The sequence below is a fragment of the Leucoraja erinacea genome, chromosome 39 (genome assembly GCF_028641065.1).
Source record: "Leucoraja erinacea ecotype New England chromosome 39, Leri_hhj_1, whole genome shotgun sequence".
Taxonomy (NCBI): domain Eukaryota; kingdom Metazoa; phylum Chordata; class Chondrichthyes; order Rajiformes; family Rajidae; genus Leucoraja; species Leucoraja erinaceus.
Window position 1 is genome coordinate 9,207,638 of NC_073415.1, and position 27,099 is coordinate 9,234,736.

The window sequence follows — 27,099 nt, forward strand, 5'->3', positions numbered from 1 at the left end:
TTCTCCCAAAAACAAAATTCTAGCGGCTTTACAACGGGCTCCATTTACTGTGGGCTGAAACCTCTTCGAAAGTGGACAGTATGGAGACATTGCACAAAGATAGTGCCCATACAGACCTGACATAGCTACACGCACGGGCTCTGATATGGATGCTACAGGTTGGGACCCTTTGTTAGACACAGTCGCTGTGAATCTGCCCACTGTATACATTCCACTGACATGGTTATTCACTGAGTTTGATGCCGCAGAGACGGAGTCGAACTTTGGTGTTAAGTTGCACAGGCACTTGGACGCTCCTTGGGGGATAGACACAAAGTGCTTGAGTATCTCAGCAGGTCAGGCAGCACCTCAGGAGGGAACGAGCAGGTAACGTTTTGGTCAGAATGCTTCTTCAGACTGCCCTGAGGTGTCAAGTCCCACCGGGATGGTCTTACAGACATCAGCAGCTTGGGGTTTATCTTTTGTGCTTCACAGGAGCGATTAGAAACAACATGTAATTTGTCAGGCAGCATCTGTGGAGGACGTGGATCCATGTTCCTCCAGCATTTTATTGTTATAAGGAAATACGACTTGTGGTTGCCAAGTGGTTTAGTTATGATGGACCACAACTTTGGATAAAACCTCATGTGGTGTTCAGGAGGGATTTAGATCGGGCATGGACATGGATGGAAATGGATCTCGTGCAATCAGATGAGATGAGTTTATCTGGCGTCACGTTCAGCACAGATATTGTGAGCAAAAGCCCTGTCCCTGTGTAGGAAGGAACTGCACTGAAGTTAGACACAAAGCGCTGGACTGACTCAGCTGGTCAGGCAGCATCTCCAGAGCAAAACCATGGGTGATGTTTTGGGTCGGAACCCTTCTTCAGGCTGTGTTCATAAGGTCATAGAGAGAGAGAGAGCTAGATAAGGTTCTTATAGATAGCGGACGGAGTCAGGGGATATGGGGAGAAGGCAGGAACGGGGTACTGATTGTGGATGATCAGCCATGATCACATTGAAGGTGCTGGCTCCTATTCCTATGAGTAGAATTAGGCCATTTGTCCCATCAAGTCTACTCCGCTATTCAATCATGGCTGATCTATGTCTCCCTCCTAACCCCGTTCTCCTGCCCTCCACATAACCCCTGACACCCGTATAGCTCTGCCATAAATATATCCACTGACTTGGCCTCCACAGCACCCGGAGAAAACCCACACAGTCACAGGGAGAATATGCAAACTCCGTACAGACAGCACCGGTAGTCAGGATGGAACCCCGGTCTCTGGCGCTGTGAGGCAGCAACTCTACCGCTGTGCTGGTGGCAATCCTCTCCCACCTCCCTTCCCCAACTGCCCCGACCCCTCTCCATTGCCAGCTGCGGTACCTGTGCAGCGTTGGGGCTACCCCCTTGGCACGGGTAAGCTCCTGGCGAGGACGGGGGGTGTTCAGGATCGACATGGAGTGCCAGGGGGAGAGCTGTGGCACCCGCACGCTGATTCCGATTTGATTCTTGCCAAGGGCCAGGCGGCTGGAATTCTTCAACTATCAGAGGATTATCTGGGATTAGGAGCTGCCACGGAGCGGCTGTGAAGAAGTGTACAGGATTGATGGGTCTGTGTCCTCGCGTTGTACTTTTCAAAGCTCTTTCTAGTCAGAATCCTGGTGTTTATTTCAGCACTAGATCCAATGCTACAAGTAACCCTTCCACTGCTACATCCTGAAGAAGGGTCTCGACCCGAAACATCACCCATTCCTTCTCTCCAGAGATGCTGCCTGTCCCGCTGTGTTACTCCAGCTTTTTGTGTCTATCTTCTGACAAAGTATAGGCATGGAGTACAAGTACAATATTCAACACGTATCTCCTTACAACAGAGGAGTCCTTTCAGCCCATCAATACTATACCAGTCCTGAGAGCAATCCCATTATCCCACTTATTTCCCTCTAGCCTATTCTGCCTCAAATCAACGGCCACCAACGAGCTGACATTCCAGGGGCAATGTTCAACAGCCAATTAGCACGTCTATGAGATGTGAGAGGTTACTGTGGCATCCAGGGGAATCTCCACCCGGGCACAGGTAAAAGGTGCAAACTCCACACAGGCAGCATCGGAGGTAGCACTTGAGCTGGGTTGTTTAAGGTGTGATGCAGCTGCACTACTGAACGTGGAGGAAGCCATTCAACCCTGTTGCACTAAGGTACACAAAAATGCTGGAGAAACTCAGCGGGTGCAGCAGCATCTATGGAGCGAAGGAAATAGGCAACGTTTCGGGCCGAAACTCTTCTTCAGACACTGTTTATGTGTCTATGTTGCACTGTTCAGTGGGATCATGGCTGCTCTCTGATCTGACTCCTTAGAACCATTCATCACCTTGTGTTTTGTTAGATATCTGTGGTGAGAAAAAGCTGTCTTTAAAACGCAATTCCTATCTGTCCCAGCATCAGTGGAGCTTGTGAAAGTGTGGTCCACATACCAGGTATTCACTCGTGTCACACATATTTCCTCAGCTCTTTAAAAAGGCTCAGCTCTCAGTTTTGCACTGATCCAACTCCCAGACCACCAGGTGAATCCATCTCCCTCTCTCTACTTCTCCTTTTATCTCTCTCCCTATCTATTTCCTTCTGCCCCTCTCTCTCTCTATCTTTTGCTGCCCCTCTGATCCTCTCTCTGCCTCTCTCCTCCTCTGCCTCTGGGAAGACGCCCCAGAGAATGCTAACGCACATGGAACTGCACGCCAGTGAGAATACTGTGGAAGGAACTGCTGCTTTACACTGAAGATAGACACAGAATGCTGGAGTAACTCAGCGGGACAGGCAGCATCTCTGGAGAGAAGGAATGGGTGACGTTTTGGGTCGAGACCCTTCTTCAAACTGAGTCCTTCTCCCCAGAGATGCTGCCTGTCCCGCTGAGTTACTCCAGCATTGTGTGTCTATCCCCCAACAGTGCACTGCTCCTTTGGGACTGCCTTTCTACCTCTGGTACACTTCCTCAATATTTGTCCAGTCACAGTGTTTCTGCTCCAGTGTTGAAATGCATCACCAACTCCAAACTTTCTCAATTCGAAGATAGGCGACACAAAAAGCTGGAGTAACACAGCGGGACGGGCAGCATCTCTGGAGTGAAGGAATGGGTAACGTTTCAGGTCGAGACCCTTCTTCAGACTCAATTCGAGTTGTCTCTGTCTTCTTACCTACTTATGTCCAGTAATTTTTTTTTAGTTTTATAGAGACTCTGAAGTCTGAAGAAGGGTCTCCACCTGAAACATCGCATTCTTTTATCCAGAGTTGCTGCCTGACCTGCTGAGTTACTCCAGCACTTTGCGCCCACGGTGCAGACCAGCATCTGCAGTTCCTTCCTACACATTGAGACTGAAACCCCACTGGAAGAGTGGGCACTTTGCGCCCACGGTGCAGACCAGCATCTGCAGTTCCTTCCTACACATTGAGACTGAAACCCCACTGGAAGAGTGGGTAACCCCAGCCTGCCCCCCCCTGCAGGGTTGCATCCCCCCTCTGCCCGGACTCACATCAGCCTGAACTCCAGCATTTTGCGTCTATCTTCAGTTCCTTCCTGAACACGCTATCTATCAGCTTGCATGTCCTCGCACTAAACAAAACCACCCACTGCTTCCATCGCCCCTGCCTGTGATGCATGTCTGCAATCGTGCCTGTTTACACTTTGATGGTCAGATGCTGTCTCAGACATGAGTGTGTAATCCCGATTCCTCATTGACCTGGGTCTCGACAGACAGACAGCTATTGTGGAGACCACACCCGCCCCCCCATGCAACGGACCCTGCCACAACTGACCATCAGAAGCAGCTCGAACACACAGTCTGATTTATGGCGATTCAGTATTTATAGATTCCGGAATTTTCCTATTTGGTTATTATCAGAATTCCTTCCATTCTTCTAAACTTTCCTGCATAGTTGTGGGCTGCCCAAGTTATTGCTGCTGTTTATCGCAGCAGCGACAATATTGATAATCCCGCATGGATTTTCAATTAGTTGAATAACTGCAAAACATTTAATTTAAAGGAAAATAAAACCACAATCCTCCCTTTATTTGGTGAATTTACTTTCCCGGGGGAATGTGAAATGTGACCTTTGAGGGATCTAATATAAAACCCGCTGGGCGGCATAATACGAGGCCGGTGGAGCTGATAGTCATAGAGCCCACACCGGTCAACATGTCTCAGCTACACTGGTCCCACCTGCCTGCGCTTGGTCCATATCCCTCCAAACCTGTCCTATCCATGTATCTGTCCAACTGTTTCTTAAACGATGGGAGAGTCCCAGTCTCAACTACCTCCTCTGGCATCTTGTTCCATACACCCACCACCCTTTGTGTGAAAAAGTTTGGATTCCCATTAAATGTTTCCCCTTCAACTTAAACCTATGTCCTCTGGTCATTGATTACCCTACTCTGGGCAAAAGATCTATCAATCTATTCCTCTCATGAATTTGTACACCTCTATAAGATCACCCCTCATCCTCCTGCGCTCCATGGAATAGAGACCCAGCCTACTCAACCTCTCCCTATAGCTCACACCCTCCAGTCCTGTAGCAGGCTTTGGAGACACTGTTACTAACAATGGATGCAGTTACATTGATTGAAGGTTGAATCTGAGAGTCCAGCACAAGTCTGTCAATGTTTAAGAAACATTGATAGGACAGGTTTAGAGGGGTATGGGCCAAATGCAGCAGGTGGGACTAGTGTAGCTGGGACATGATGGACAGTGTGGGCAAGTTTGGCCAAAGGTCTTGTTTCCACACTGTATCACTCTATGACTCGATCAATAAGACCACCTCTCAGTTCTCCTGACTCATGTGTACTGGGTGATCTTAGACTGACCCCAGAAGCCAACCCACCTTATCTCAAAACAAAACTATATATCTTCCCCTTACACTTGAGGTTTTTTGGGAGACTTCAGAGAGATATCTTAGACTGGTCCCCAGATCGAGGTCCTTCAGTTCTGTGGGGAAACTGGAGAAGAAACTGGAAACTGGCATTGTTGTTGGAGTAGAGGATGTCACGAGGAGCTTTGATAGAAGCTTGGAATTAAGAAGGGTTTAGATACAGAAAATAGCAACTGTTCCTCGTGGCTGGAAGGCCAATAACATCAGCTAAAGTGGACAGCCCTTAAGCAGGACGATGATAAGAGTTGAGATAAATGGCTGTATTTCAGACTCGGGTGGGGGTGGCAGTGAGGATCACAAGGTTCAGAAGAGTAGGAAGGGTGTGGGGTCTGCTGCCAGGTTGGCTGGTGAAAGCAGATTGAATAAAAGGCCTTCGAAAAGCAGATGGCGGGACTGTCATATGCTGAGAGAATGGAGCAGCTGGGCTTTTACACTCTGGACTTTAAAAGGATGAGAGGAGATCTCATTGAAACATATAAGATTGTTGAGGATTTGGACTCGCTAGGGGCAGGAAACATGTTCCCGATGTTGGAGGAGTCCAGAACCAGGGGCCACACAGTTTAAGGATAAGGAGTAAGCCATTTAGAACGGAGACGAGAAAACACTTTTTCTCACAGAGAGTGGTGAGTCTGTGGAATTCTCTGCCTCAGAGGGCAGTGGAGGCGGGTTCTCTGGATGCTTTCAAGAGAGCTAGATAGGGCTCTTAAAAATAGCAGAGTCAGGGGATATGGGGAGAAGGCAGGAGCGGGGTACTGATTGGGGATGATCAGCCATGATCACATTGAATGGCGGTGCTGGCTCGAAGGGCCGAATGGCCTACTCCTGCACCTATTGTCTATTGATGAATAATCAAATGTGGGGAAAAATGCAGTAATAAGGACCAACAATGGCGTGGGTCTCTGTATCCTCCATCACTGCTGCATCATCATTCCTCTCACTTCCTCACAGGAGGTTTGTCGATAATTAGAGGCTTAATTAGCAGGAGTGGTGTCTGGACTCTAAGTGGGACATATCAGCTGAATTCCAGGAAGTGTCTGTTATGCTCTCCTCCCTTATCAGTGAGAGAACACACCAGGAATGTGCCATTGATAAAATAACTCCCATTCCTCAGCCTTAATGGGAAGCTCCTGCAAAGGTAGTTCAGTGTGGAACCTCCTACCGAAAGCTGGGAGGGAATATGATTCTTAAATCCTCTTTGATCATAAGTGATCGGAGCAGAATTAGGCCATTCAGTGCATCAAGTCTACTCCGCCATTCAATCATGGCTGATCCACATTCTCCTGCCTTCTCCCCATATAACCCCTGACACCTGGACCGATCAAGAATTCCCAGCTCTTTCATCCTTTGTGTTTAAGAAGGAACTGCAGATGCTGGAAAATCGAAGGTAGACAAAAGTGCTGGAGAAACTCAACGGGTGCAACAGCATCTATGGAGCGAAGGAAATAGGCAACGTTTCGGGCCAAAACCCTTCTTTCATCCTTTGATATCCTTTCCCAGCTAACATATACTGTCTTAGCCCTGTAGCAGCCAGCCTTTTAGAAGAACAGATTTCCATCATCTTTTTGTGTGAAGAAACGGTTCCTGATTTTTTTCTCTGGTAGGGCCTGGTTCTAATTCTACGTTGTATCCACTTGCTCTCAGGTCCCTAGTCAGAGCTTTCTCTGTTAATGTCAGATTCCTACACTATTAACCTTGTCTCCCCACTAAACATAGCTTAGCCCATGGACTAATGTGGGACACATACACGGAGTTCCTGGAGTTAAGGGATATGGATAAAGGAATTTCTTTGAGTGGTGGGATATGGCGAGGGGGAGTTCCTTGAGGCTGAGATATGGGTAAAGGGAGTTATTGGGATGTTGGGTTTTAACATTGAACAGTGTAGAAAGATTGGCGTGAGTCAACTTTAGAGGTTGTTGAAGTTTGGTGTGCTGGTTATTTAGTTTTCAGGTGAACAAGATTGTGTTATTCCAGTTTGGAGATGTATCCAAACAGTGAAAATCTCATAGATGAGACACAGTGCTGGAGTAATTCAGCGGGACAGGCAGCATCTCTGGAGAGAAGGAATAGGTGACGTTTCAGGTTGAGACCCTTCTTTAGACCTCATCTTCAGTTTCCTATGTGATATAGACAATGCATCTTTCCAACTGCTCCAAATGTTGCACGAGGAGTTGTGAGAAACAGAGGAGGCACCTCAACCTCTCAGGAACTAATTTTGCTGCCCTTCTCAATGCATGTCCTAGCATCAGCCAGGACCCAGGGGTTGTGCTTTGCACTGGTGGCCATGGTGCCTCTGCTGTGCTTCAGACTGAGCTGAGACAAGCCGCACAGAAGACCCACATCAGTTGGCGAACCTCCACTATTTACAGATCATTCTCTAGCCTGGGCCAAGCAGAAAGGTTCACAAATGACTGCCACCTTTGTGGCTGAGGCTGGATGCCAGACCAGAATAGTGAGAGCTGCAACCTTCCACAGACTGTGGGGCAGGAGAGCGGAGCAGAGGAAACGTGCAGGAAGGAACTGCAGATGCAGGTTTAAACCAAAGATAGACACAAAAAGCTAGTGTAACTCAGCGGGACCGGTAGCATCTCTGGAGTGAAGGAATGGGTGACATTTCGGATCAGAGTTGCTGCCTGGCCAGCTGAGTTACTCCAGATGTTTGTGTCTAGCTAGAGGGAGCTGAAACCTGATGTGTGCATTCGGACATTGGAGTGGGCAGTCCAGAGAAGCAGCCTCTCTGAACTGCCCTCTCCAATGTCCGAATGCAGGCAGTCCCTGCCTTGCTATCTCCACGGCTGCTTTGCTTTTGCTCAGGGTCCCGGTGAGGGGAGCCTGCAGGTGGAAATGTTCCCCCCGAACCAGCCAGGGTGATTTGTGAGGGGATTAGGCTGGAGGCCGGGTGCTGAGGGATTTACGAGCACAGTCTGCAGGATTATACGGAGAAAATTCAAACAAGCATTTCGAGGAGTTGTAAATATCAAAAGCACCTTGTGAGTGATGGATCACTACAGGAAGCACCCTCTTCACAGTGAAGTGCCAGTGTTGGATGGCTTTGCTGTGGGTATTTCCCTCTGCATTCCCCTCTTACTCAGAAAGAATTGCTGCAGCAGCCAGATCCATAAGACATAGGAGCGGAATTAGGCCATTCAGCCTATCGTCTGCTCTGCCGTTCAAATATGGCTTACTCTTCCTCTTATTTTTTCCTCTCAACCCCATTCTCCTGTTTTCTCCCAATAATCTTTAATGCTGTTACTGATCAAGAAGTTATCAATCTCCACTTTAAAAATATCCAATGAATTGGTCTTCACCCCCACAGCCATCGGTGGCAATGAATTCCATAGATTCACCACCCTCTGGCTAAATAAATTCCTCATCTCCATTCTATAAGTACGTCCTTTTATTCTGAGGCTATGCCCTCACCCCACTCTCCCACTATTAAAAGAAACATCTTTTCCATATCCTTCATTATTCAGTAGTTTTCAAGGAAATCCACTCTCATCCTTCTAAACTCCAGCGAGTACAGGCCTGTCGATCCGTTGGGGAACAGACCCAATGGGTCTGCACTTGGTCTAGTATATATATATATATGTGTGTGTGTGTGTGTATATATATATACACATATGTGTGTGTGTGTGTATATATATATGTGTGTGTGTGTGTGTATATATACATATACATATACACACACACACACACAAGTTTATACCGAAGATAGGTACCAAATGCTGGAGTAACTCAGTGCGTCTTGAGAGGAGAAATAGGTGATATTTTAGGTCAGAATCCTTCTTCAGTCTGAAGATATCAGTTATTCTGCATGTTGAATGGGTTCAGTCTGAAGGGTTTTGACCCGAAACATCGCCTATTCCTTTTCTCCATGGGACACTGGGTTACTCCAGCATTTTGTGTCTATCTTTAGTATGGACATGATGATGGGTTACTCCATACTCTGAGAGATTATGTGATGGTGCAGTGGGAGTTGATAGTCTATGTGTGTGCTAAAGGTGTGCTAAGTGGAGAGGAATCCAGTGGTATTAACACTCCTGTCTGTCTGATATCCTTCTACATGGTGGTCGAGGTCACCAGTTTGACATAGCAGCTTTAGCAAATAATCACTGCAGTTACTGTGTAACAGTTGTGGAGGAGATGACTGTTTAGATTCATAATTCAAGCAAAGTGCTCTGTTTGTTGAGCACTGCACTTGTTCCATTGTGTTTCTAACTGTGTTTTGTAGATGATGAGGAGAGAGTTTGAGTTTATTGTCACGTGTACCGAGGTACAGTGAAAAGCTTTTGTTGCAGAAAGACAATACATGATTACAATCGGGTAGTCCAGTGTTTATGTACATGATAAAAGGGAAAGCAAGAAATGCTGCAGTGGGAGTAGGGATGTAATGCGTGATTGCAGATCCACCCCTTGTAGCAACCCAGGCCAGTTAAACTCCTGGTCAACATTGACCCACAGAGATCACAGGGCTGGCGAATGTTGAATGTGATCAGATGTTCTTGTTGAAGATGGTTATCGCCTGCCACTTGTGACTGTCAAGGTCTCATTGACATCCAAGGCCATTTACTGCCCAGGTAATTTACACCTGGCACGCTGGCCTCGTGCTGTGCGAGGGACTCCAGACCCAGTACAGATGTGAGTGGGTTTTGGACACGGTGCAAGTGGGAAGAGGTTTTTAAGAGCACGCTCTGGGTGTGTGATGGGTTGAGGATATCGCAGGTGTGAAACATGCCCTGGAATGGCAATGGGTTCTGGTTATGGAACAGGTGTTGGATGGGCTTGGTTCACTGTGCAGGAATATGGGGCTTTGGGTGCAGCATAGGTGTTGTATGTGACCAGTTGTACTTGGATACAATTAGGTTTGTGTCTTCACAGATGTGATGAGCTTTGTGTACAGGTGTTTGTATCGTGTCTGGTCCACGTGAGCTGAGTGTTCTGTACACACATGCGATTCGGATTGAAGCGAAGGCTTTGGCTTGAGACAGACCCCCATTTTAACGCAACAGTGAGAGTGATATCTGCTCCACTGCCATCCTTTTAAGGAAGTTTAAGAATAGAAGGGCAGATGTGGAGGGAGGGACCTGGTGGAGGGCGGTCATGAGGCAGGTGCTGCCTCTGGTGGGCTGGGCGGGTACTGTTGGCCTGCAGCTGATGATTCATTGGCAGGATCAGGATGAGCTTTGCTTTGCTCACGGTAAGCGTGGTTTCTGTAGCTCCCTGAGGTATGTGGACTTGCTGACACCCGGCAGCTCACCGGCTAGACATGCCAGGAATGTCCTATGAAATATGTGCCGGTGCAAGGATTCAGGGAAAGCGATGCGCTTTAAATACTTCAATTCACTCGCTCCATCACATAACATTCGGCAGCAGCGGGGCAAGAGCGGCTGAAATTACATTCAGATCAAGAACTGGGAGCGATCGCGGGGAAAGCCGCTCTGCCTGCTCACCACACGACGGGATCTCCGAACGCTAGGACAATGGCAATCCACACACTGCTCGCTCTACTCATCGCTTTTCCCATTGTCAGGGGAAGTGCACCTCCAGAAACCAGGGAGCCAGCATCGCGTCTGCCTGGTAAGTCAGGCTCCCCAATCCCATCACAGTTACAGGATGACTTTCGGTAACGTTCGGGAGTGTGTGTGTGTGTGTGTGTGTGTATATACATATTTTAGCTTTATCTGAAGATCGGCGCAAAATGCTGGAGTAACTCAGCGGGACAGGCAGCATCTCTGGAGAAAAGGAATAGGTGATGTTTCGGGTCGAGACCCTTCATCAGACTGGGGGGCAGACAGATGGGTCTCCACCCAAAACGTCACCTATTTACTTTCTCCAGACATGCTGCCTGACCCGCTGAGTTACTCCAGCATTTTTTATCTAACATCTGATTCACACGCGTGCTTTCAGTAATGAAGCCTGATGTTCCTAGTCTGTAAACAACAGATTAAGGAATGTGACAACATTCAGCTGGCTGCTCGTCCTGGTGCCTAAATGTTGTGCTTAAATCAGGTGCACAATACTATAGATAGACATAAAAAGCTGGAGTAACTCAGCGGGTCAGACAGCATCTCTGGAGAAAAGGAATAGGTGACGTTTCGGATCAAAACCCTTCTTCAGACAGTCAGGAGAGAGGGAAACTGGAGATGTGAAAAGATGCTAAGATCAAAAGAATGAAAGGTTTGAAAAAATGCTGCTGCCTGTCCTGCTGAGTTACTCCGGCTTTTTGTGTCTATCTTTGGTTTAAACCAGCATCTGCAGTTCCTTCCTATGCATGATACATGGTCTTTAGGACCGCAGGATTCGGAGATGTGTGGAAACGTACTAAAGTCAGCTTTCATATTCAGCATCTCAGAAATGGATATTTCTGTTTGTTCAAATTATACGCCTGATTACTGAGTGGTGTTTCCGATTGCTTGTTGGGATATTAATTCATGGCTTTACCTTGCACTAAATGTTATTCCCTTATCATGTATCTGTACAATGTAATGGATAATTGTAATCATGTATTGTCTTTCCACTGACTCGATAGCATGCAACAAAAGGTTTTTACTGTACCTGGGTACACGTGACAATAAACTGATACTGAAGCAAGGAGCCATTCGTTGTTGGGGTATTAATTGGTGTGCTGTTTCTTGCAGTGACGTCCAGAGTTTCTGACGTGGGGCCAGAGGAAGAGTCTACACCATCTCCCATGCCAGTGCTGTCGCTTGAAGCTTCCGACCCGCAGTCGCTCCCAGGCAGGTCCCGCAGGAAGCGCAAGATGTTTGTGATGAGGAAGGGCGATGCGTGGGAGGAGCGGAGTTGCAGGCTGCAGGCACTGCAGCTGCGGGTGCAGGACCTGGGCCTGGGCTACCAGTCCGACGAGATAGTCCTCTTCAAGTACTGTAGCGGCAGCTGCCCCCTGACCCGCACCAACCACGACCTGACCCTGTCGCTGCTCCTGCGCAAGGCCGAGCTGCTCAACCTGTCCCGGGAGAAGATCGTCAGCGACCCCTGCTGCCGCCCAACGCAGTTCAAGGACGTCACCTTCCTCGACACCACCAACCGCTGGCAAACTGTGGAGAAGCTCTCCGCATCTGAGTGCAGCTGCATCGGTTAACCCGGGGGGGAGGTTGGGGGGGGGGGGGTCTATGGGGAGGGGGGGTTTAGGACGACCAGGTCTGAAAAGGAGGCAATTTCGTGAGTCAGAAGGGCAGGGGGATGTTGAAAAATCAGTCAGTGTGCAGACATTAAGTTCCAGCGCACATCCTCTCTCCCACCAGGGCTGTGTTAGGGTACACAACCAACTTTGTAGTTGGGATGGGGGATGGGGGAGGGGGAGGTGGATGTTGGGTGGGTTGTTCTAACAGTGCCCCGTATGCGAGACAGTAGTTCCCCATACTCGTGGAGCCCTCTGTCCTTGTCAACCATCCCAATGTACTAATCCCAGCCGGGCTGGTCTGGAGGGCCGGATGTGCCCGAGTACCAGCAGCCTGCTGGCGGGGGACCTGCGCTGTCTGACAGGGAGAAGCTGGGGGAGGGGGGGGGGGGGGGGAATGGTGCAGGTCCAACTCGGGATTCATCGCACTCTGCAGCGATCAGCCCGGGGAACCCACTCGTCCTGTGCACAGGTGGGGCGAGACATACAGACACACGCCCAGGCACTCACACACACGCCCAGCCACAGACTCCAACACACACATGTACATGTACCACGTCCCCCAACACACACACCCACACCCCGACACACACGGACCCAGACAAACAAACATTCCTGAAATACAAGGGTCAGGTCAGAACTGACCAAGGGTTTCGGACCAAGGGTTGGGAGTTGTTCAAGTCAGAGAATTACTTTAGAGAATTACAGACTTTATCTAGCCCGCTGAACTGCAGCTAAGCTCAATGCTGTAAATGTGACAAGTATTTATACTGAAACTGGCCCTCTGGTCACTAGTATTTAACATTTCCATTCTCCATGATGAAGGTAGTTTGAAGTTTGGGCTGTGGTGGTGGGGGTGCGCGGAGAGAGAGCAGGAGGCAGATTCAGTGACGAGCAGCGGGAGCCAGGGATTGCTGATGGTTCATGTTGTCAGAAATATTTATGTATCTAAATTATTTATTTATTTTAAAGACTGCTGTTCAACGCTTAAGATTTATTTGCTCTCTATTCAAATAAAGATTGCTGAAGAGATGACCTGGTCTGTGATTATAGGGAGGGAGGGACACAATGCAATGGCACAACATCATGTTAGACCATGAATGAATCAGTGGAGTTACCAAGGAGTCCAGTGCTGGTCATCCTGTCGCTGCCACTGGGCTAACAGGCAGGTTCCTGCAGATTACTGAGATCCGACGATCGCGAAGTACCTTCTGTCCACCGAAGAACGACTCCTCCTCTTTCAAGATCTGGTGGCTGAACTGGTATCGAGCGGCTCCCCTGTAAAACACCCCCAGCGCCGTGATGAACGAGGGGAGAAAGGATGCAATGCTCCTTCCTATCCCATCCTGGACATTCTCCCACTTTCCTTCATCTTCCTAACTCTTTCCGTTACAACCCACATCTTCATTTCTCTCTTTTATACACATGCGGGCGGGCACACACACATGCACGCACACTCAACACACACACGCACACACACACACAAACACGAACATGCACCCAACACACACACAGATAGAAAAAAACAGAGACACACACACGGACCGAAAGGAACACATGCAGACAGAAAGACACAACCACACACATATAGACACAGAGACAAATATCCAGATGCAGATAGAGACACGCACGCCTCTTATCTCCCTCACACATCCTCCACTCCCCAAACACCCTCTATTTTTTCCTCTGCCATTTGCTGTTCTTCTCCCTCCTCCCATTTCTCCAGTCTGGCCCCACTCCGCAGCTCACCGCAGAACGTAGGCACACCGCCGCTGCAGCAGCAAATCCACTCGGTCCCCGCTGTTGTCTTCACTCAGCAGCCGCATCACACTGCCCGACAGCAGGCACAGGCCGGCGATCGTGTCCCCACAGAACTGCCAGGAGAGAGGGGGCGCCGGCAGGTAACTCACCACAGAAAGAACAGTACTCGATCACGTAAGCACACAACTGTGCTAGTGCGCACACATATTGCACACACAACTGTGTCTTAATCAAAGCCCATCTAAAAACATTTTAAGAGCAATTTTTACAGCACATTTGGACACTGTAGATAGGAACGTAACTAAACATTTTGATAGGAATTAATAAAGACAAATAGTTACATAATGCTCCAATGGATGTGAATGAATCCTGGGAGAGGTGTGAGCAAATGTGTGTGTGTGTCCATGCCCATGTAAGTGGGTTTGTACATGATATGGAGCAAGCTGTTGTGCACTGGGTAGTGCTTCCTGAGGGGCTGTGGAAGGCGATCTCAACAGAAATGTTCAAAAATTGGTTTAGGAAGGAAAGTACATAAAGTATTTACCATCATTCTTTTGGGTCCAATCCCAAAATACTGTGAATAGACCAATTCCAACACATGAATGAGGGTAAAAGGTAGAAGAGTCCAAATACACCAAGCTTGCTTTGGAAGGAGCCGCTATAACCGGCAGTGTTGGACACCAACCTTCACACTGTCCACGTGAGGATTGATGAAACCCGTCTTCTCCAGGTCCAGTACATGCACCATTGAGAGCTGAGGCACCCCTGGAGGGAACGCAATATCCCGCAGCCGCTGCAGGATAGCTGCATTCTGCTCACTCCACTGCAACTTCTCAATCTCCCGATAACCATGGATTGCCTCCGATCAGTTAACAGAAAGAGAGAGAAAAAAATCAATCACAACCCTGAGCTATCTGCTACAGGATACTCTTCACAATGTAAATAGCAGGGTGAAGTGGCACAAAATGTCCCCAAATAGCAAGATTGAGAAAAATCCCTGCGGCGAGTACAATTACTATGTTTAAAACAGTTAGATAGGTTCACAGATAGGAAAGGTTTAGAAGGTTGTGGGCAAATGGAAGGCAATTTGGATGCTTGGATGAGTTGGATCAAAATGGTTCGTTTCTACGTTGTATGTCTATGGCTTTATGTTATTAGTATATTAAGGGCAAGCGGTCAACTAGGGAAAACGTAGGGACCATTAGGATCAAGGTGGCAACCTGTGTGTGGATCCAGAATTTAGATCTAAAATGAATATATCTCGTCCGATTTTCCTTTAGAAAGGGATGTGTATTTGGAGAATTGAAAGGACAGTGGAATCGTTGAACAACCAACCGTGGAAAAGTGACAGATATTAGATGTCTTAGTGCGTTTATGATGGTTAGGTTTACAGGGGCTGCTTATAGGAAGCGATGGAGCAGATTACTGTCAAGCAGTGTAATAAAATGAATGAGAAAAAAAGTGCAAGGTATGTGTGTGTGTGTGTATATATATATGTGTGTATACACACACACACCTTAATGATTGATAAGACAATGAGAGGCATAGATACGGTCGAGCAGGGGAGTGTCGAGTTTTAAGGCGAGAGGGGAGACATTTAAAGGAGATCTAAGGGTAGGTTTTCCACAGAGGTGGTGGTCACCTTGGTAGTTTTAGCCTTTGATCGCGGTGGTGCAGATTACCTGGTCCCAGTGATCGTGTTGGTAGCGCTGGCGCTTGAGCCGTGGCTCCAGCTCCTGAAGCAGCGCCGCCTCCTCGGCCGGGCTGACGAAGCCGGGCCGCAGCTCCACGTCCCGGGACAAGCGCTGGACCAGCTCGGGGCTGGAGGCGAGCATCAGCTGCGGGCCCGGCGCTCCGTGAGGCCTGTGGGGCTGCAGCAGCAACACCCGCGGCCTCAGCGCCCTGCCCCGGCCCAGGGCCCGCACACACAGGCCGCTCGGACTCATGGCCCCGGGGAAAAGGCCTTTGTGAGTAAAAACGACCCGTTCAGATCAGTCCATGGGCGCCGCCATCTTCTCGCCGCGCGATGCATTGTAGGTGAGGCGCGTGCGCACACGGGGAAACCGCGACTGGTCACGTGGTGGAGCTGAGGCCTTTCAGCCCATGGAGCCCATACTGGCCCTCAGAGCAATTTCATGTAGTTTAGCCCATTTCTTCTTTCCAGAGATGCTGCCTATCCCGCTGAGTTACTCCAGCATTCTGTGACTACCTTTGGTGGAAGCCAGCATCTGCCTTTGGTGGAAGCCAGCATCTGCAGTTCCTTCCTATTCGTGCAGTTTAGTTTATTGTCACGTTCCACCAGCCCGGCGTGAGGGCCTGAACATCGGGCCACCCGGGGCGGCGACTGCGGGTGCTTGGAAGGCCCCGTCCACGGATGAACACGGAGGGGAGGCTGGCTGGACTATGGTGCCGTCCTCACCTGGGTGCCATTTATGTTATGTTGTGTCGTGGACTTCTGTATTTGTGCTTTTTTTTAAATTTTAATTCAATTTCAATTTTATTTTTAATATGTTTTATTATTTATTTATTATTTATTTTTATAATTTCTTTGTGATTTTTTTAATGATACTGCCTGTAAGGGAAATTCATTTCGTTGTCTCAAATTGAGACAATGACAATAAATTTGAATACAATACAATACAATACAATGCAAGTGAAAAGCTTTTGTTAACCAGTGCTAACCAGTCAGCAGAAAGACAATACACGATTACAATCGTGCCATTCACGTTTCCATGCATGCTCTCAGAGCAATCTCATGTAGGAGGCCTTTCAGCCCATCAAGTCCATGCTGGCTCTCAGAACAACCTCAAATGTGGGTGGTCTTTCAGCCCATCATGCTGGCTATCAGAACAATTTCATTAGTCCAATTCCCCCGCTTCTCAGTAATACCTTTGATCTCAAATACTGATTAATTTCAAGTGTCTTGGTTCTTGGTTCTCCAAAATATTCCAAATGGAATTTAAACTGGAGGTGGTGAAGGGAGGGCTTAAGCCAGAAAGGGTTATTGGGAAGAAGTCAAGAGAGTTTAATTATCATATGTCGAAAACAATACAATCAACAATTTACAATGCTCGGTAAACTTCACAACAAAGTCAAAATTGAAACAGTAGTAACCAAGAAGTGATAAATTGGATTTTATTCCTATTATTGGGTAGTGATTCCCCATGCCGTGACACAGACATCCTCGTGATGCGCCCACTGCACAGTGTAATGTGGTGCCAACATTGATTCATCGCTGGGCACTGCCACTGGAAGGAGAGCTGGCGTTGGTGACAGGATGGCATCCTGTAGCCTGGCTTCGAGGTTGTCAGTGTGTGCAAGTGATTGGGCGGAGAGGCAGGTTGCTGGAGATGGGGGAGGAAGCAGGAGGATTGCATTCACGGTGTCCCCTCCCTTGTCCATTACCAGAGTTGAGGGGGGTTCGTGTTTCACCAGGGCGGCGACATGGGCTGCGGGTTCTGCAGGTACGACATCACCACAGCTGAGATCGACAACCTGCAAGACCAGACAGGAGGGAATAGGTGAGGGGATTGTACAAACAAATCACACAGCTACCGCCCACCCTTTCTGCTGCCTAAACCGCCTCTAACTCTGCCACTGTGAGCTCTTTACTCCTCCCAAACAACCTGTTTTAGCCTTGATGCAAAGCTACTGAGTCAGAGGAGAGGGAAACTGGAGGCATGAAGGACAAAGAACAAAAGAATGAAAGGCACAAAGAACAAAGTATCTTTCATCCTTTGTACCGACTCCTACCTCCAGTTTCTCTCTCCCGACTCTCAGTCTGAAAAACGGTCACGACCCGAAACATCACCTATTCCTTTTCTCCAGAGATGCTGCCTGACCCGCTGAGTTACTCCAACCTTTTGTATCTAACTCAGCACATCTTCCCATCAGCACTGGGCTAAACAGGTCTCTTCGCACTGACCCAGGAAGTCAACAACTTGAACACTGGCATGTCTTGTTTTTTAGTGATAAGGCTGTGTCACGAGGGGGAAGGGCAGAATACTGAATCACAAGTTAATCCTGTAAACAACTGTATGTGACCCACTCCACATCTTCCCATCAAAAATTGTATAACATGGCAACATGCTTTGTGTCTGTGGAGCAGACTCATGATTGACTGCTCTCCTTGCCTGGCAAGTTATTGTTAATTGCTTGCTAATAAAGTTACAGTTAACTGTCACGTTTCTTGTAAATTATTCCGACAATACTGAGGTCAAGATTGAATCGGCAGCTCCACCTGCTGTACCTCTGGGCCAGTGGTAAAAATAGTGATTCCACTCACATGAAGCTGCTCATCATTTGTTTGGTGTCTTCAGAGCTGCGAGAGTTGGCAAAGCTGATGAAGGAGCAGTAGACGGCAATCCAAGCACAACATTTCAGCTGGGAAGTGAGGAGATGATGGTTACATTACAAATCACACCTCCAATCCCCAGCCAGTGGATCGCCCCATCATTTAAGCCCCGTCCAACCCACCAGTGAAAACACATTGCCACTTTCATTTCACCGTACATCTTGTATGTGTATGTGACAAATAAAGTTGACTTGACTTGACAAATTTAATTGATGAAATTAAAAAAACAATCTAACAGTCCTAGTCTGGAAATGTGTGTGCAAGCAGGAATTATCATAATGTCCTCAGAGCTTACTACATCACTGAACTGGTCCTGACCTTCCATCTACCTCATTGGACACCTTCAAACTATCTTTAATCAGATTTTACTAGACTTTATCTTACACTAAACATTATTTCCTTATCCTGTATCTGTACATTGTGGATGGCTTGGTTGTATAGTCTTCACAAACTGAATAGCATGCCACAAAAAAGCTTCTCAATGTATCTCGTACATGTGACTAAAGAAATTAACGAAACTACACTCAGAGCGAGGTGGCCCGAATGCAGCCCCTCAGTCCTGAGAGCTCAGAAAGAATTAGGTCATTCATGGAAAGTGAGAGGAAGAGCATGGAGAATGGGTGTGTGTACCTTCAGCATCAGCCCACACATGCTGAAGATCATTCCCAGCAGGTTCATGTAATCGGGGGTTGGGTCCTCCAGGGTCGGGTTGTTGTCACTGGCAGGTGGCTTGTACCTACAAACACAAAGAACCATTGGAAGCAGGAGATACATGCAGCACCAACCAGCCAGCCTTCTCCACCATTCAAAGAGTTCAGGACTAATCCTGTCTGCAAGTCTTTCTTCCCACTTGATCCCACACATGCTTAATAATGTAACAATGGACTAGTGTGGGCTCCACCTTTCATAGGTCATTGGTGCTGGCTCGGATTTGTTCTGTACCTTTTCATACATCTAGTTTCCCTTTACCCTGCCTCTCAGTCTGAAGAAGGGTCCCAAACCGAAACATCACCCATTCCTTCTCTCCAGAGATGGCCCGCTGAGTTACTCCAGCATTTTCTGTCTGTGATAGGAATACGAATCAGTGGAAGTGGGAGGTTGATGGTCGGCACAGATTTGATGGGACGTTTCTTTTCTCTATGCAATGGGTTTCTCCATGACCATCATCCTCATGACCATCTTGAGGGGGACTTTCTTTAGTCAGAGGGTTGTGAATCTGTGGAATTCATTGCCACAGATGCTGGTGGGGCCAAGATAATGGATTTTTTTTAAGACGGAGATTCCTGATTAGTACGGGTGTCAGGGGTTATGAGGAGAAAGCAGGAGAATAGGATAAGGAGGGAGAGATAGATCAGCCATGATTGAATGGCGGAGTAGATGGGCAGAATGTCCTAATTCTGCTCCTATCACTAATGAACCTATCCTCTCTGCTAGTGGACTCTGCCCGCCCTTCACTGAGTGTGTCCTGACGCCATGCCTGTAACCCTACAGTCCCTGCTTCTTTTTTTTCTTCTTCTTTCTCTGTCTCTGTCTCTCTCCCCTACCTCTCTCTCCTCCTCTCCCCCTCCCTCTCTCTCTCCCTCCTCTATTCCCCCTTTCTCCTTTCTCCGGGCTCTCTCTCAACTGCGGAGGGCTGTCTCTCTACCCGTCTCTTTCTCCCTTCTCTCTCTCCAGTCTCTCTCCCTCTCCTCTCCCTCTCTCCTCCCTCTTCTATCCTTCCCCTCTCCCTCTTCTCCACTCCCCCCCTCTCTCTCTCTCTCTCCTCTATTCCCCTTCCATTCTCTCTCTCCCTCCTGTCTCTCTCCCCTTCTCTTTCTCCCTCCTTCCTCTCTCCCTCTTCTCCACTCCCCTCCCCTCCCCATCCTCTACTTCTCTCTCTCTACCTGTCTCTTTCTCCCTTCTCTCTCTCCCGTCTCTCTCCCTCTCCTTCCTCTTCTATCCTTCCTCTCTCCCTCTTCTCCACTCCCCCTCCCCATCCTCTACTTCTCTCTCTCCTCTATTTCCCCCCCCTCACTCCCTCACCGCAGGATCTTGTTGACTCTCCGCGGGTCCGCCATGACGCCGGTCCCGTCGCCAAACCTGTCCCCCAGCGGCAGCGGCAGCGGAAGCGGAAGTGAGTCCGGTGGGGATGTCGTTCCCGGCGCCGCGGCCGCCGGCCCCGCGTTTCCCCAACAAACAGCTCCGCAACTGGGAGTGTAAACAGGGCGCCGTGAGGGCCGTGCGCTTCAACGGTGAGTGGCCGTGGAGCCGAGACCCACGGCAGCAGCTTCCGGCACGGGTCACGGCCACAGGTGGCGGCAGACAGCCACCCCCACCCTTGGGTGCCCCACATACACCCCATCCCCACCCCCACCCTAGGGTGCCCCTCACACGCTCATCCCCACCCCCCACCACCCAGCCCCACCCCCTCCCTAGGGTGCACACTCATCCCCACCCCCACCCCCCACCCCCACCCACGCTGGGGGGTCCCACATACACCCACCCCCACCCTAGGGTGCCCCTCACACACATCCCCATCCCCACCCCCCACCCCCACCCCCACCACCCTGGGGTGCCCCACATACACCCATCCCCACCCCCACCCTAGGGTGCCCCTCACACGCTCGCTCACCCCCACCCTGGGGTGCCCCACATACACCCAGCCCCACCCTAGGGTGCCCCTCACACACTCTTCCCCACTCGCAGACACTCTTCCCCACCCTCACACACCCATCCCCACCCTAGGGTGCCCCTCTTTCCTCTTCCCCACCCTCACACACGCTACCCCACCCTTGGGTGCTCCCAACACACATGGTTGCCCCATCTTCACCCTCAACTTATCAGGCAACTAAACTATCCCACTGCAACTATAGAGCAGTCCTGAACTACTATCTACCTCATTGGTGAAGTTATGGGTGACATTTCGGGTTGGTCCCTTTCTTCAGTCTGAAGAAGGGTCTCGACCTGAAACGTCACCCATTCCTTCTCTCCAGAGATGCTGCCTGACCCACTGAGTTACTCCAGCTTTTAGTGTATCAACAGTACTGTATACATGTTTCCCATTTGGTGTTGTATTTGAGGACTAATCCTTTGGCTGTGTTGCTGCCTGTTCCCCTCCAGTGGACGGTAATTATTGCCTGACCTGTGGCAGTGACAAAACGCTGAAGCTGTGGAATCCGCACCGAGGGATCTTCCTGAAGACGTACACGGGCCACGGCTACGAGGTTCTGGATGCAGCTGGGTAAGCCGTTGCCCTGCACGTTGAGGGCACTGATGCCGCCGTCTGTGTTTGCGCTGTGGATGCAGCGGGCTCACTCAGCCTGTCACTCTTACCTCCACCCCATAGCTCTGTTTCTCACTCCAGCCTTTCACTACCCCCAATCTCCCGGCACTGCGACTTTGGCAGGATGTTGTGACTTACACTGGCACCTTTGCCCCCTGCAGTTCCTGCGACAACAGCCAGGTCTGTTCGTGCAGCAGCGACAAGACCATCGTGCTGTGGGATGTGGCGACGGGACAACTGGTCCGCAAATACCGGGGTCACGGAGGGGTAAGAGTGGCTTTGATCGCTCGTTTTCACACGTTACTCTTCCACATCTCTCCTTTCCCTCTCCCCTGAGATTACTCCAGCATTTTGTATCTATATCTTCAGTGTAAACCAGCATCTGCAGTTCCTTCCAACACACATACAGTGTTGGCTGATGTTGAGGAGAGCAACAAGATGTTGTCAAGCTGGAAAGGGGACAGGGAAGATTTACAAGGATGTTGGCAGCACTCGAAGGTCTGAGCTATAGAGAGCAGTTGAACAGGCAGCGCAGGAGGATGAGGGGTGATCTTATAGAGGTCTCAGAGTAGGGGATCAAGAACCAGAGGACATTGGTTTATGGTGATAGGGGAAAGGTTTAATGGGAACCTAAGGGGTGACTCTTTCACACAACGAGTGGTGGGTCTATGGAACGAGCTGCCACAGGGAGTAGATGAGGCAGCTGCTTCACACTGGCAGTCAGTCAGCAGGCTTTCCCAACTGTTTGGCAGCAGCTGCACCAAGCTCCACATCCCTCTGTTCCCTGTGTCCTCTACATCACTCTCTTGCAGCCTTCCTCTGCTCATTCTGAAAAGCCACTCTTTTCTCTCTTTTCACAGAAAGTAAACTGTGTTCAGTTCAACGAGGAGTCGACTGTCATTGTTTCAGGTGAGAAAGGTGTGGGTCTTGTTGGGGGGAGAACTCATAGAAAGTATGTGCTCAGATAAGGCAGCATCTAACTTATTGAAAGCCATCATACACATACAAGATGTGCAGTGAAATGAAAGTGGCAATGCCTGCGGGATTGTGCAAAAAACAACAGAACAGAATAGAACAGAAAAAAAAAATGTTTTAAAGGCACAACACAACAGTAAATTAGTACAGTAGATTAGTCCCTGGTGAGATAAGAGTTTACAGTCCTGATGGCCTGTGGGAAGAAACTCCGTCTCATCCTCTCTGTTTTCACAGCATGACAGCGGAGGCATTTGCCTGACCGTAGCAGATGGGACAGTCTGTTGCTGGGGTCCCCCATAATGTTGCTGGTTCTGGATCTGCACCTCCTGGTGTATAGGTCTTGCAGGGGGGCGGGTGTAGTTCCCATAGTGCGTTCGGCCAAATGCACTACTCTCTGCCGAGCCTTCTTGTCCTGGGCATTTTACTGGGAATTTCCTTTATCCCTCCCCCTCGGGCTGGGTATAGATGGAGCTGTGTTAACACTGCACTCATTAACATAGAAACATAGAAACATAGAAATTAGGTGCAGGAGTAGGCCATTCGGCCTTTCGAGCCTGCACCGCCATTCAATATGATCATGGCTGATCATCTAACTCAGTATCCCGTACCTGCCTTCTCTCCATACCCCCTGATCCCCTTGGCCACAAGGGCCACATCTAACTCCCTCTTAAATATAGCAATATTAACTGCGCTGATCAACTGATTGCAGGTTCCATTGACTCCTGCATTCGATGCTGGGATTGTCGGTCGCGGAAATCGGAGCCTATTCAGGTTCTCAGTGAAGCGAAGGACGGCGTATCCAGTGTGAAGGTTTCAGACCACGAGATTCTATCAGGGTGAGAGTCGCAGGGGGGGGAGCACAAATAACTGGGACCCACAGGGTACAGAGCGGGAACACGACCTCTAGAAAACCCCGGGGAGAAGGAATGGGTGACGTTCGAGACCCTTCTCCAGACTTTGTCGACCCCTGCCTCTCCACCGCCAACCAGCAGGCCGGAGCCGTCACCACACCTGAGTTCCAGGCTCAGCACCAGGCCCCTGGTGACGATGGGTCTCGACCCGAAACGTCACCCATTCCTTCTCTCCAGAGATGCTGCCTGTCCCGCTGAGTTACTCCAACATTTTGTGTCTATCTTCGGTTTAAAGCCTGTTCACTCTCTCTTCTCCCCTCTCCCATCAGATAAGAGGTACAGAATTATGAAAACGCACACCTCCAGATTCAAAGGCAGTTTGTTCCCAGCTGTTATCAGGCAACTGAACCATCCTACCACCAACTAGAGATCAGTCCTGACCTCCCATCTGCCGTTGGAGACCTTTGGACTATCATTAATTGGACTTTATCTAAACATTAATCCCTTTATCCTGTAACTGTATACTGTTGTAATTATCTATTGCCTTTCTGCTGACTGGATAGCAACTAAAGCTTTTCACTGTACCTCAGTACACGTGACAATGAAGTGAAATAAACTAAACCACTTGGCCCATTGAGTCTAGGCCAGCTCATCGAGTAATCATTCCCTACTTATTATCCCCGTAAACTATTCTCCATAGACTACCATACATTCTACCTTGCTCATACATTGCAGCAATTTACAGACCCTATTTAACCCAGCATGTCGCACGCCTTTCATATTTTGGAGGAAACAGAGCACCTGGGTCACACACAGGACTGAACGGAGAACGTGCAAACTTCACACAGACAGCACTGGAGGTCAGGACTGGACTGTAAGGCTCTGCTATGCCAGTGTGCCACCAATGATTGTTGGTTGCAGTCCCACTCCAGAGAGACACACCAATGGTCGGACACTGATCTGTGCAGGGGAGGAGTGAGGGAGTTTGCGAGGGTGGGTCTGTGTAGATGAGGTTTGTTGTTCATCCTAACCCTGTGCTGCTGTAGGTCTGTCGATGGACGGGTCCGGCGCTATGACTTACGCAAGGGACAACTGTTCGCAGATTACATTGGAAGTGAGTACTGGACTACAGAGCCCATTTCATGATGCATGTGATCACAACGTGAACAGATTCTCAGTGTTTGTGCTGGAGGCAGACTGTCTCTCGTTGTAGTACACATTGTCAGATGCTGCCTGTCCCACTGAGTCACTTCAGCATTTTGTGTCTCTCTTCGATTTAAACCAGCATCTGTAGTTCTTTCCTACACATTGAGACTGTCCCACTGTGCTGCAGGTTGGCTGATGTTATTTAAGAAAGACAAACATAGAAACATAGAAAATAGGTGCAGGAGTAGGCCATTCGGCCCTTCGAGCCTGCACCGCCATTCAATATGATCATGGCTCATCATCCAAATCAGTATCTTGTACCTGCCTTCTCTCCATACCCCCTGATCCCTTTAGCCACAAGGGCCACATCTAACTCCCTCTTAAATATAGCCAATTAACTGGCCTCAACTACCTTCTGTGGCAGAGAATTCCACAGATTCACCACTCTGTGTGAAAAATGTTTTTCTCATCTCGGTCCTAAAAGATTTCCCCCTTATCCTTAAACTCTGACCCCTTGTTCTGGACTTCCCCAACATCGGGAGCAATCTTCCGGCATCTAGCCTGTCCAACCCCTTAAGAACTCTGCGGGACAGGCAGCATCTCTGGAGAGAAGGAATGGGTGATGTTTCAGGTCGAGACCCTTCTTTAGACAAAATGACACCTATCCATGTTCTCCAGAGACACTGCCTGACTCACTGAGTTACTCCAGCACTTTGTGTCTGCAGTTCTTGGTTATCACTGATGATATATTTGTCAGCTTCTTCTGCAGATTGACCTGTTACCATCTCCCCAACTCACACAGGTCCGATCACAAGTGTGTGTTTCAGCAGGGACGGGCAATGCACTCTCAGCTCCAGCCTGGACTCCACACTGCGCCTGTTGGATAAGGAGACGGGGGAGCTGCTGGGACAGTAAGTGCACCTCCCTGTGGTGGGAGGATCACTATCAGACACACTGACTCCAGAACCTGTCCTCTAACTGGCACTACTCCCTTGGTGTCACCACCTGGTGATGGTCTCTTCCATCTCCAAGCAAAAGATACTTCATTGTCCCCGGTGTGTAGTGTGTCCCTAGTGGGTTAGTGTACGGGGACCGCTTGTCGGCGCGGACCCGTGGGTCGATGGGCCTGTTTCCACACTGTATCTATACTAAAGCAGAAGACCATGGGATTCAATATTGGGCCATCTGCTGCTCTACGAGAAGTAGACCACAATGTTAACAGTTACCCCTTCCTCGCTGTTTCAACAGGTACAAAAACCACAAGAATGCAGAGTACAAACTAGACTGCTGCTTCAACGAGACGGACACGCATGTCCTCAGTGGCTCCGAGGATGGGAAGGTGTATTTCTGGGATCTCATTGAGGTGAGCATCCTTTCCCCAACTGATAAGACACAGAATGCTGGAGTAACTCAGCGGGACGGGCAGCATCTGTGGAGAGAAGGAATGGGTGACGTTTCGGGTCGAGACCCTTCTTCAGACTGAGAATCTCAGACTATCTTTTCCCCAACAGCCACCCTTCCTTTCTCTCAGACAAGATGGGGATCTTGGGTGGGTTTTTGTAGGCTAATTGGCTTGGTATAATTGTACATTGTCCCTAGTGTTTGTGTGCGGGGATCGCTGGCCAGCCCGGACTCGGTGGGCTGAAGGGCCTGTTTCCGTGCTGTATCTCTAAACTAAACTAAACTAAACTCTGCCATCACCACTAACAACACATTTTCGTTACACCATTGCTGTAAGAGGGTTTGTGTCATGCACAATACTCCTAAGTTTCTTCTGTTAGGGCATTGACTGAAGGATTTGGGTTGTATGAATTTATTAACACGATGCAATTCTTGTTGCAGGGATCGCAGGCTGCAACGCTGACGGTGGGGAAGGGAGTGGTGCAGTCCCTGAGTCACCACCCAACTCAGTCGTGTTTGCTCACTGCCACAGAGGGCAACGTGCAGCTCTGGGGGGATGAAGAATACGAGGAAGAGATGGTGACAGCCACATGACGCTCGGGCACAGGCTCCCAACATGGGCCATAAACTGTGCAGGAAGGAACTGCAGGTGCTGGTTTTCACCGAGATAGACACAAAATGCTGGAGTAACTCAGCGGATCAGGGCAGCATCTCTGGTGAAAAGGAGGTTGTGGCTTTTGGGTCGTAACTCTTCTACAGACACGATAAGCTCTTGGCCTTTGAACTGGTTACAGACTGAAGAACATGCACCATAACTCCAGCAAGGCTGCTCATGTGACACACTGCAGGTGGATCCATGATGCAGTTAGCTGAACAAAAAAACAAACTGCTGGAGGAACCCAGCGGGTCAGGCAGCTTCTGTAGAGTGAAATGGACAGACTGCTGGAGGAACTGAGCAGGTCAGGTAGTACTGTATCTGTAATTTACTCCAGCAATTCCACTTATCTCCCCAGCTATGACTACCTGTTGTCCACTGCCCACAATATCTGGCCCCTGTCATTTAAATGTCTAGTTTGAGAAGAATAAAGTAATTACTTTCAGAAAATGTTTGTTTCAACAAGCAGTGTCATAATTCTGTGTTAAAACTGTTTAATTTGGGTTTACAGCGCGGAAACAGGCTCTTCGGCTTAACGAGTCCACTCAGACCTGCGATCCCCACACACTAACACTATCCTACACACACACACTAGGGACAATTTACGTTTATACCAAGCCAATTAACCTACAAACCTGTACGTCTTTGGAGTGTGGGAGGA

At 49.0% G+C, this 27,099-nt stretch overlaps 4 protein-coding genes across 4 annotated transcripts; 2 read left to right on the forward strand and 2 right to left on the reverse strand.

Moving 5' to 3' along the window:
- Positions 1–9,995: 9,995 nt before the first annotated feature.
- On the forward strand, positions 9,996–12,007 carry LOC129714424 (artemin-like). The gene is made up of 2 exons (XM_055664007.1): positions 9,996–10,092; positions 11,534–12,007. The coding sequence occupies exons 1-2, from the start codon at positions 9,996–9,998 to the stop codon at positions 11,992–11,994; spliced, it is 558 nt and encodes a 185-aa protein (XP_055519982.1). The 3' UTR covers positions 11,995–12,007.
- A 1,000-nt stretch (positions 12,008–13,007) lies between these two features.
- alkbh7 (alkB homolog 7) lies at positions 13,008–15,858 on the reverse strand. The gene is made up of 4 exons (XM_055664255.1): positions 15,477–15,858; positions 14,480–14,653; positions 13,783–13,907; positions 13,008–13,311 (listed from the first exon to the last, which is right to left on the reverse strand). Exons 1-4 carry the CDS (start codon positions 15,738–15,740, stop codon positions 13,170–13,172), a joined length of 705 nt encoding a protein of 234 aa, XP_055520230.1. The 5' UTR covers positions 15,741–15,858; the 3' UTR covers positions 13,008–13,169.
- Positions 15,859–16,912: 1,054 nt separating this feature from the next.
- Positions 16,913–20,263, reverse strand: wdr83os (WD repeat domain 83 opposite strand). Its single transcript, XM_055664256.1, has 4 exons — positions 20,171–20,263; positions 18,779–18,884; positions 18,080–18,177; positions 16,913–17,289 (listed from the first exon to the last, which is right to left on the reverse strand). The coding sequence occupies exons 1-4, from the start codon at positions 20,203–20,205 to the stop codon at positions 17,223–17,225; spliced, it is 306 nt and encodes a 101-aa protein (XP_055520231.1). The 5' UTR covers positions 20,206–20,263; the 3' UTR covers positions 16,913–17,222.
- wdr83 (WD repeat domain containing 83) lies at positions 20,228–26,888 on the forward strand. The gene is made up of 9 exons (XM_055664254.1): positions 20,228–20,379; positions 21,248–21,368; positions 21,572–21,677; positions 22,271–22,319; positions 23,095–23,221; positions 24,283–24,350; positions 25,185–25,293; positions 25,631–25,745; positions 26,225–26,888. The coding sequence occupies exons 1-9, from the start codon at positions 20,277–20,279 to the stop codon at positions 26,375–26,377; spliced, it is 951 nt and encodes a 316-aa protein (XP_055520229.1). The 5' UTR covers positions 20,228–20,276; the 3' UTR covers positions 26,378–26,888.
- The last annotated feature ends 211 nt before the right edge of the window (positions 26,889–27,099 follow it).

What these genes read in the sequence shown, in the direction of transcription:
- LOC129714424 (XM_055664007.1), top strand. Translation starts at nt 9,996, where the DNA reads ATGAGGCAGGTGCTGCCTCTGGTGGGCTGGGCGGGTACTGTTGGCCTG. An exon ending in TGAGCTTTGCTTTGCTCACG is followed by an intron (nt 10,093 to 11,533) that starts GTAAGCGTGGTT and finishes TGTTTCTTGCAG; the next exon opens with TGACGTCCAGAGTTTCTGAC.
- alkbh7 (XM_055664255.1), bottom strand. Translation starts at nt 15,740, where the DNA reads ATGAGTCCGAGCGGCCTGTGTGTGCGGGCCCTGGGCCGGGGCAGGGCG. An exon ending in AACACGATCACTGGGACCAG is followed by an intron (nt 14,654 to 15,476) that starts GTAATCTGCACC and finishes AACTGATCGGAG; the next exon opens with GCAATCCATGGTTATCGGGA. An exon ending in CGGTGTGCCTACGTTCTGCG is followed by an intron (nt 13,312 to 13,782) that starts GTGAGCTGCGGA and finishes GGTGTTTTACAG; the next exon opens with GGGAGCCGCTCGATACCAGT.
- wdr83os (XM_055664256.1), bottom strand. Translation starts at nt 20,205, where the DNA reads ATGGCGGACCCGCGGAGAGTCAACAAGATCCTGCG. An exon ending in AGAGTCAACAAGATCCTGCG is followed by an intron (nt 18,885 to 20,170) that starts GTGAGGGAGTGA and finishes TTGTGTTTGTAG; the next exon opens with GTACAAGCCACCTGCCAGTG. An exon ending in TGTGTGGGCTGATGCTGAAG is followed by an intron (nt 18,178 to 18,778) that starts GTACACACACCC and finishes CTCACTTCCCAG; the next exon opens with CTGAAATGTTGTGCTTGGAT.
- wdr83 (XM_055664254.1), top strand. Translation starts at nt 20,277, where the DNA reads ATGTCGTTCCCGGCGCCGCGGCCGCCGGCCCCGCGTTTCCCCAACAAA. An exon ending in GACCACGAGATTCTATCAGG is followed by an intron (nt 23,222 to 24,282) that starts GTGAGAGTCGCA and finishes GTGCTGCTGTAG; the next exon opens with GTCTGTCGATGGACGGGTCC. An exon ending in ACGGGGGAGCTGCTGGGACA is followed by an intron (nt 25,294 to 25,630) that starts GTAAGTGCACCT and finishes CTGTTTCAACAG; the next exon opens with GTACAAAAACCACAAGAATG.